The sequence below is a fragment of the Montipora foliosa genome, chromosome 14, assembly GCF_036669935.1.
Source record: "Montipora foliosa isolate CH-2021 chromosome 14, ASM3666993v2, whole genome shotgun sequence".
Taxonomy (NCBI): domain Eukaryota; kingdom Metazoa; phylum Cnidaria; class Anthozoa; order Scleractinia; family Acroporidae; genus Montipora; species Montipora foliosa.
Window position 1 is genome coordinate 15490494 of NC_090882.1, and position 10000 is coordinate 15500493.

At 38.0% G+C, this 10000-nt stretch overlaps 1 protein-coding gene across 1 annotated transcript in view; it reads right to left on the bottom strand.

The window, feature by feature from the left end:
* Positions 1-2543: 2543 nt before the first annotated feature.
* The window catches only part of LOC137984978 (uncharacterized), an 11751-nt gene continuing 4294 nt past the window's right edge, over positions 2544-10000 (bottom strand). The window contains exons 3-5 of the mRNA XM_068832345.1: positions 5868-6182; positions 3767-4025; positions 2544-3225 (exon numbers count right to left, since the gene is read on the bottom strand). Coding sequence (XP_068688446.1) covers positions 3027-3225; positions 3767-4025; positions 5868-6182 — 773 coding nt within the window. The 3' untranslated portion in view covers positions 2544-3026. The remainder of the gene's footprint in view (positions 3226-3766; positions 4026-5867; positions 6183-10000) is intronic.

Below are 10000 nucleotides of genomic sequence, written 5' to 3' on the forward strand. Positions count from 1 at the left end.
TTTTGGTAACTTGGTATTTGTTAGACTATTATATAGCGACTATTATCTGAATTTGGTAACTTTCCTTTAAACAGTGTTATAATTTTATGTTGCAAACGAAAGACCAATTCAAGAATTTCCAACGTAGCTGCAATTCAATAAACTTTTGTTGCCCCCACCTGAGTGCCTATTGATGCTACATGTATTTTGGACTGGGGAGCAATGCGTGATCTGGCTTTAAGGGGGTGGCTCCTTAACTACCAAACTGTTGCTATGAACCTCTTTGAAATAATCATCTTCTCAAGTCCCTTTAACTCGACAGTTGCCCTTTTCTTGCCAAGTGTGCTCTATTTAAGGAGGCTCACCCCCATTTTAGTTATCATTTTCAAGGATTTGAATCGCCGCAAATTGTTTCACTTAATGGTGATGTTTATGATGCCATATGACACACCAACAGATTCTTAAAGGATGCACTCATTAATGTGACGTAACAGGTTACCATGCCCAACAAAAGAGCCATCTAAAAACATCCTATATTTTGTCTTTAAACACATATTTTTCAAAAAACGAACTAGTTAACCCCCATTTTTTCATTGCTGGAGTGAGTGATTATCCCAATAGGACAAACTTTCTGTAAAAGTGGCTCTGATCCGCTCAGAGAATTTTTTTAAACTTTGCAGAGAGTTTTCATCTTAGCCTGGCTAATCACCTTTCAGCAAAACAAAATGGGGGTCACTGAGTTCGTGTTTGAAATATAAGGATTTAAACACAAACTATAGGGCATTTTAGATGGTTCTTTTGTTGCCACGGTAACCTATTACATCACATTAATGAGTGTGTCTTGTTAAGCACTTAGTGGTGTTTAATATGGTACCATAACATTGCCATGAGATAAAACAGTGTTGTAGAGTTCATCTTTCTAATAACACATTCCCTCCAAATTTTCTTTGTTTGGTTCAACTTACAACCATGACCAAAACAGAAAATGCCTAAAAACTCAGCAAGTTAACTATGTTTTTCACAATTTAACGCAACAGTGTGAGAACATTCTAACACAAAATCTGTAGCATGGATTTTTTAAAAATATATTTCTCAAAACAATTATGATGTCATACAATGTAAGTCCTTCCTCTGATACACTTTCCAAAATATCAGTTCCATTTTTTGTCCAAATAGAAATTCCATGCTACAGTTCACAAAAAATGATGGCACAGTTCCCATCCAGTAAAAAACAACCTCTTCTTTTTGTTTCCTGAGAGTTTTTACATGTGTTTCACTGAAATGCACGGAAGAGGACTCGGATTAGTTGTGCATGCGCCTTCTGTACTTCAAGAACCATCCATGCAACCTTCTTTGTAGGGCTCTTGACTAAAAAGCTTCATTAGCAACCATTGTCTTTCTGTAGTTAAGTCCTACATTGCCATGGTAACGAAAATGTGATGTGAGAAATCTAACACAAAATTCTGTCAGAGGATTCAGAGCTACCTTAAACAATCACAAAATTAATGTTGCTTTCAATCCACTAGACAGAAACTTGCAGAAAGTTGCATCATGCCCTTCTGATTACTTTTCAGAAATAAAAAAAGGAGGTCAGCAAGTTCGTTTTCGAGATATAAACAACTAAAGACAAATAAAGGGTGTTTTTACAGGGTTTGCCCATTGCTGTATCTTGTTCAGCAATAATTCGTGTTTCATTTGGTACCACAATATTGCCAATACATGATACAATGTTGTGGTGCCGATCCTTCTAATCTAATAAGAGTGTCACCTGGAAGTGTTGAAACTGGTTTGAGCCTCCTTAATGCACTGCTCTTGGGTCAAGAATTTGACAGAGCTGGAGACCTGATAAAAAATAAATAGTTCCATAGACTTGCACTGACCCCTTCACATAATGCGTTATAGTATGTTAAATTTGGTTTTATCAAATGAGTTAAAGGTAAGTTAACCATCATAAGAGAGAATTGCGAGCTGACCTTTTGAGCATCAACCTTTTGTCAGAGTGAATAGGGTTAGGCTTTTTTGGGTGCCAAATTTGAATATACAGTATGTAGCACTGCATTGACTTACATTCTCATACTATAATACTGATAAGTTTTAGTACACTGTCAGACATTTTAGAGCACATCATCTTCAATACAAACAGCCAAAATTACTAATCAACTGCCTTCTCTAAATCTTTCACTCAGTGAGTCAAATGACAAGAATTGAGCTGTTCTCCCTGCTTATTAGTTGAGAGGATGTCACATAACTACATGTACTACCAACCATTTCAATGTAGAAGTGATACATGTAGGAATTTCTTGATTCGTTACCATTTCGGGTTTTTTGTGAGCTGATACATGTAGTTTGTGTTTTATGAAGGAAATTTGGTTTTGTGTGTACACATGTATAATTAATAAACAAAATTTATAATTGTATTGGCCCTGTACCTGTACTGATAATAATAAGGCCTTATTTGGGCATGTGGTTCATTTGTGTGACCTAATGCATATTTTTATCTTTCTTGTTCTCCACTACAAATGATGCTCTAATGGGCCACGACTGAATAACATGCCACTACAAAGTTTTGTTGTCATATTACAATATAAAAATATTAAAATGAACGACTCTGACAATGTTTTCGCCACAATAGACGTTAGTGGTAAATAAAATAATATTCATAATAAATTATTAGACACCCCACCCATTCATCAATGTTCAATGCACTAAACTAAAATTAATGCAAATGAAAAAATATTATATACAGTAATATCCAGAATGATTATCAGAGGTATTGTCCTGAGGGGGTTGTCTTATTGAAATTCAGTTAATAATAACATTTAAGTTAATGATTTACATTACATAATGGGATTCCCAATGTTAGATGGAGTTTGGGTGTTTGTCAGACAAAGATTCTAATTTTTGGTATTCTACTAAGCTGGCCATGTTGATGCACTTCTTAAGAAAAATATATTTGTTCATGAAGATGTTTAAGTGGCTATGGCACTGAGCAACCCAAACTAAAACCCTTAAAATGATTTTAAAAAGGTTACCACAAAAACAAGCTGTTAGTCTTGAGCATTTTTTTTTGGTGAATGCTGAATTTTGTTTGACTTGGAAAACAAGATCATAGCCATCTCTTCCTCTGAGCCAGGTTGTGTGTTTTTTATGATCTCCTCAACCCTCTTGGCAAACTCAGTATCCTCTTTTATTGCAGCCTTTGATGGTTTTGCTGTCTTTTTTGGGTGCCAAGGTTTTTGAAGGTTTCTGAAACAATATCAGAAGAAACTCAACAGAGCAGTCAGCAGGTCAACATGTTTTTAAGCCCATAAATTAAGGCTGGGGCTTTCAGCTTATCCACCTTCATTTCCAAAGATCATGCATGTTTGGTTGGCTCATTAACTTAATTGACTACAGATTTGAACTTTTTGAAAGAAATTTGTTATATTTTGTGTTATCCATGTTAACTTGGTCTATATCGAAGCAGCAACCCCAGACAAAACAAAGTGTGTGGGAGTTTTCAAAAGTAGAAGCCAATTTAAACCCTTTCACAACCCTACATGATCACAAGGACCCATGTACCTGACTTGCATACATGTGTACACATATGAAATCATGAATTAAATAGAGTGCAAATGCAATGACAATCTACAACATAGTTGTATGAGGGCACAAGGTTAAATTTCACATCAGAAAAAAATAAAAACTAACTAAAGTTACTTTCATTTTCAATAGAGTGGGCTTTGGGTTTTCTCAGATTAACTATGTTTTCTACCAAGAAAGCTTTAAATCCTTTATTTAAGGGTACCTTGGTAAGACAAGTTGTTCACCCCTTGCTCTTCGCACTTGAGGGCTGGCTGGAGTACCACTGGCAGATCTGGAGACATTATCCTTCCTTCTCTTTTTTACCATCTGATGGGAATCAATTATGGAGTCAGTGAAGGAGCTGTTTGCATCACCAATCCTCTTACGCTTTACTGAACCCACCCTTGCATGGCTGCTGAGTAAGCTGTGATTGGATGAACTTGGTGTGCTGCAATTGATGCCTGTCTCTGATTCTAGCAAAACTGGAAATAGGAACTCATAATGTTTTGTACTGTGAGGTACACGTAAACAAGAGAGAAGCATGTGCTGCACTGAACAAGAGCTTTTTAAAAGCTTTCAGGGATACTGTGAAAAAAAAACAAACATTTGATTGTAAACATCTGATTCCATTTGCTCTGATTTCAGTTGATTTGTAGTCTCCCCAATTAGCACAGCACTCATGCTTGGCTAAATAACCTTGGGACTTAAATAAAGTTAGTCTTACATGTATGGCAGTATACAAACTTCTGGATGCCCAGACCTACAGCTGTATAAGCCTTGATTGGGTGGCAAACCATAGCCAATCATCAATGCATAGACTAAAAATACAATACATAATAACGCTAAAATTACTAATTATCACCTATTGTATAAAAAATGAAAACCTATATGTAAATATGTATCTTTACAGATAAATAATAAATATAATTATATGACTTTTTAAAAATGCCCTCCTTTCAGTTTGATTGGGTTACTTCAAAATCTTGAAAGAGTGTGCAATATTCATCATACTAGTGATGACTGACTTTTACATTTGTAGTGCTACCACATTGTTTTTTTTCTCCAACTAACTGCCTTAGTGCCTTGTAACATCTCTTAAGTAGCCTCCAAGAATGTCCATAATGATGTTGTACTATGTCACACGATGCTCGGGGTACATGTATCTCTGCTGCAGCTCCCAACGCAGTGACCCATACTTAGAGGTCTTCTCAGCAGCCTTCTCTTCTCTTTTCTCAACCCAGAGGCAGCTCATCTCTATCAGTGACACGGTCTTGCCCTGCTTGTCCACAATGGTCGCATCAACTCTGTTAGCCTTCACATACATGCTGTCTGCATAAAGAGAAATGTCCCAGTAAGCAACCGCCCTCTCATTCTCATACATTGGCTTCGGTTGGGTTTTCGAGTACCAAGGCCTCACTGACAGAGCAAGGTCCAGCGATCTTATCACTTCAACAAACAGAACCTTAAGAGCGTTGTTGTGCCGCAACAAGTACTTTGATTGAGCTAATGTGCCACACCCAGCTAGAATGTGTGTAACACTCTCTGTAACTTTGCCACACATGCAACAACATTTACCGGTATCTCCGCTCAAAGCAGTCCCAGTCTTCCTGTGATGGAATACTTTTGTTGGTAGTGGCTGTTGGTACAATTCTTGTAAGCCAACAGCGACATGAGTTGGTGCCATCTTCCAAAGGTGGAGCCAGGAGAAACAGGCCTTCTGATTTAGATTCTCATCTTCCCATCTTTCCCTTGTCATTATTATCCTGCCATCTTTCTCCCTTCACAGTTGCTCTTGCTTTCTTCTGCCAAGCACTAGATAGACACTCCTTCACTTTCTTCCCTTCTACCACTTCGCTATCCTCGTTGATACACTTGGGTTCCAGGTAAACTAGCTGGAGTTGGACACCTAACTCTTCAGCATATTTTCTTGCATCCTTAATCATTGTTTGTCGCCCTGTCCTCAAAGACTTCTCTTCAAACACTCTTACTGCTGACAATGATGGGTCAGGATTTTGATCTAGTTTCATAGCAGCCTTGACCTTGATGTTCTTGTACTCCTGCTCTATGGTTCGAAGTCCCCTAGACTTCCATAAAGCAAAAATTAAGGTAAGAGAGCATTCTAACCTATGAACACATTTGTAGACTATTCCAAGCACATCTTGTAATCGTCGTTCCTCAAGCAATAACACACTCAACCTCGTAAGAAGAGTTTTGTATGGGCTTTTACTATCATTTAGAACAACACATAACACTTCTTTATAGCAACTCCAATTTTTCCAAGTTTCCACATGACTGTAGATAAAAATAATATAATCAATACTTACCAGAATTTGTGAGCTCCTGCTGCATGGAGACAGTATGCTCCACCTGTGAGATACCCTGGCACCCAAACATTGTTTCATTATCCTTCACACAAGTGCCACAGATGAAGTTATCATCGCAGTTTTCTGGTGTTGCCAGGCCACAAGGTTCCAGGACAAAGGGAATTCTCTTTCCAAAGCTGTTGGAAATCGTAGGCTTTCCTCCCACAAGGTGGATCTTTTTCCAGAGTAACTTATTATCTTGCTTTAACAAGCCTTCAACAACACACCATTTCCCACAAGCATTGACTTGAGCTTGGCCTTGTAGAGGATTTATGACTATTAAAAGGAAAACAATAATTATTATTTACATAATTATGACACTTTTCACATTTCATTTATGGGTAGCCAACTAAGTTCCTTAAGGGATGGTGAGATGTGGTCACACTTCCTTTTAACAGTTACATGTAATATTCTAGCCGCAAAGTTCTGTAATAGCCGCAGCTTTCGAATGGTCTGTTGTGTAATGTTCCCGACCATACTGTTGAGCTGAAGAACAGCTAACAAAATACCAAAGACTTCAAGGTAACTAAAAGCACCTCTTTCGTAAACAGGTATCAAACTCTGTTGATTTGGCACAGTTTACTTAACAGCGAGGATGATAAGTAATCTATGTGGTCATTAAACGATGTGTTACTATCAAATATCACTCCCAAATCTTTGCAAGAGGGCGATGGAGATACTGTAACTCTTTACCAAGGAAAGTGATAGTAATACCACTTAATCTTCCAACAGTCTTGTTCCAGAAAGCATGAACTTCGTTTTTTGAGGATTGATAAGGAGCCAATTGATGCATCACCACTCTGCTACTCTGTTAATGTCTTGAGAGCATTGACGTTGTCATTGGTTGCAAAAGATAAGAAGAGCTTTGTGTCATCAACATAAGACTCAACTGAGCAGGTTTTGATAGCACCAGGTAAGTCATTCATATATAAACTGAATAACACAGGTCCCAAGATGGAACCCTGTGGGATGCTGTGAGTTAAAGTTAACGGCGAGGATGTTGATATTCCAACATGACTAGTTTGTTCCCTTTCTGTAAGATAGCTTTGGAACCAATGTAGGGCATTCGTAGATGTTCCCAGTGCCTGGGGCTTGAATAGTAAGATAGAACGACAGATTCCATCAAAAGCCTTACTTAAATCAGTACATGTAAGTACCATGGCTGTAACTTTCTGTTCGTCAATAGCATTGAAAAGGTGTTCTGTGACCAGAAGGCTGAGGGTCTCAGTGGATGATGTTGATGTTTGGTCAGGCGATTTTTGTCTGACAGGAAGGAAGTGTACTGTTGTAATACAAGTTTCTCAGCCACTTTGGATAGTACTGGGAGAAGCAAGATTGGTCTATTGTTATCTGGCACCTCATGGTCACCTTCCTTAAGATAAGGGACGACTTCAGCCTTCTACCAGGCACATGGATAAATGGACGACTCCAACGACAGGTTTATGATGCTTGTAATGATAGGCAATATGTGAGGCAAACAGTCCTTGATGACTGAGACTGAAACTTCATCATATCCTGGAGCTCTATTATTGGGAATGCCCATAATAACCTTACGAACCTCTGAACAAAGAACTGGTCTGAATTACAACAGTTCATCACGAGGAAGATTAGAGAGACTTGAACTGAAGGTATTGGGTAGTGTGCGTAGGCCATAAGTTTCAGCGAGTTTTTCTGACGCAGACGAGGCTTTTTCCGTTACAGATATGAAGAGACGTTCGAACTCCTTTGCTTGGGGAGAAGTGTCTTTAGTACATGTATATTCAAGATTAGGATTTGATTTTGATGGTAGGGCATAGTGTATCATTTTCCATAGTGAAGTACTGTTGTTCTTGTTAGAGAGGTTCTGATGGTTATAATGTACGGTTTCTGCTTTCTTGAGGGCTAACTTTACTTTGCATCTTTGTTGTTTGAAAGCATTCCAGTCAATAAGAAATCCACTCTGACGAGTAATCCTGTGTAGATTATTTCTGGTAGCAATCATTCTCCTGATGTCATCTGTGATGAAAGGAATTGATTTACATTTGACTTTGATTGTCTTAATTGGGGCATGGTCATTAAGACAAGCCAGGAATAGATCATTGAAGCCAACAACCTTCTCATCAAGAGAATCCATCAGGTCTAAGGTGTTCCAAGGGATGTGCAAAATGTCGGAAGAAAACTGTTCTGCATTACAGGGCTTGAAATTGCGACCAATACAGTCGCATTTGCGACTGAATGTTTTCCTTTTGCGACTAAAATATTTGGAGAAGTCGCAAATTTGCGACTTGTTTTCATCTTCGCTCTTTCGAAACAAAAGGGTTAGCAGATGCCGCTTTGCTGCTCTTTTTAATAAAATAAATGAAGAAATGACAAAATTATTTTGTTTCTCGCCTAGAGTTTTCTTTTAATCTGAAGATAGCGTAATTGTAGCGTAATTTCGCTGCCATGTTACGTGCACAACTCCATTCCTTCGATATCGTTCGCCATTTTCAGCGGTTTCTTTCAACACAAGTTTTGTGGGCTCATATTTTGTTTTGCCACACCGCTGACAACACAATGCAGCGCGACGATTTTGCGACTAAATTTTGCGAAATTGCGCTTAAATTTTCGTATCTTGTCGCAAAATTGCGACTGGATTTTTTCCTTAATTTCAAGCCCTGCATTATAGTTCTTGTAGCTGCGGGTAGTGATATAGCATGCTTTGTATTTGGGTATCTTTTAGTCCAGAACTGCGTAAACCAAAAAATGATCACTGATAGTCGTATCCAGTACACCACTGTCTCTTACAAAGGCTAGAATCAGAGGTCAGCACGATGTCAATTAATGTAGAGGACGACCTGGTCACTCTAGTTGGATTTTTAATTAATTGTGTTGCATTCACAGCTGTGCAAAACGTGCGTACGGCATCTCCTCTGGGATTGTCCACCAGCAGATCACAATTTAGGTGACCTGTAAGTACAATAGATTTATTCAGAGAAAGAGCCTAAGTGTAACTAGGCATTAGATCGTCCGCCGGGCAGGAGATGACACAATCCGGAGGCCTGTAAACAATGCAGACAACCAGACTTAAGATGTTTAAGTTGTGTTTGGAGCCACAGTTGATGCAGTCAATGACATCAAGTATATCTAACTTTTCTTGCCATGGTCTTGCCTCTTGATATGGTTCCCAATGCACCAACCACTATGGCTATCACACTTACTTTTGAAGCCTGGTGTATTTGCTTCACCTCAATTTAATGCCAGTTCTTGGTATCTACATTTGTATCTACTTTTTCATTCTGGGTCTCTGCAATGTTCTGGTCTGCAGGTACTGCTATATCTATAATGATCCATTTTTTGTTCCCCTTTTGCAGGAGGGTCGTCATCATCCTTGTCTCATTAGTATATACTAAAACAGTGGATAGCGTTGGAGCCGCACTGTGATAGCCTACTCAAACTCTGAACATCCTTTGCTATTCACCTCTGAGCAACTTGCACAAGATTTGCGGCTGAAATTTGTAATTTTGCAGGAATAAACGAGTTAAAATCATCCTTTTGTGCTATATTACATGTACCTCAATGTTTTAGCATAATTATACTAAAAACAACTATGCACATCAGTGTCGGTGGCTATTGGTAGATATTTACCTCACTGCTTCGCCGCACAATAAATATCCACCACTAGCCACCTCCACATTGATGCATAGTTGTTAACTATCATGACAAAATATGATCCAATAATAAATTTTAACAATTTATTATTCGCCAAAGGAGAGGTAAATATTATTGTTTTACGTGATTAGGTGAAAAAAATTTTATGCATTTCCTTTGAAACAATTAATTTCTTCATCTGTCACCTCAACAAAACGGCTTGCGGCAATTTTGAAAAAAAAAAACGCTTAAGTGGTTATCGTGTAATTAACATCTCAAGTGCAACCAATCAGCAAAGAGAATTTTCAGTACTAATCACCTATGTAATTATACTAATTATTATAACAAATTATGTGGATTTTAACAATACTTAAATTAATGGCCTTGCCAATACTTACAGTGTTACATGTATGTCTTGCATCACACATGGCATATGTGCCATATTTGTACTTTCACACATTTATTTCACAATGAACATATTAAAG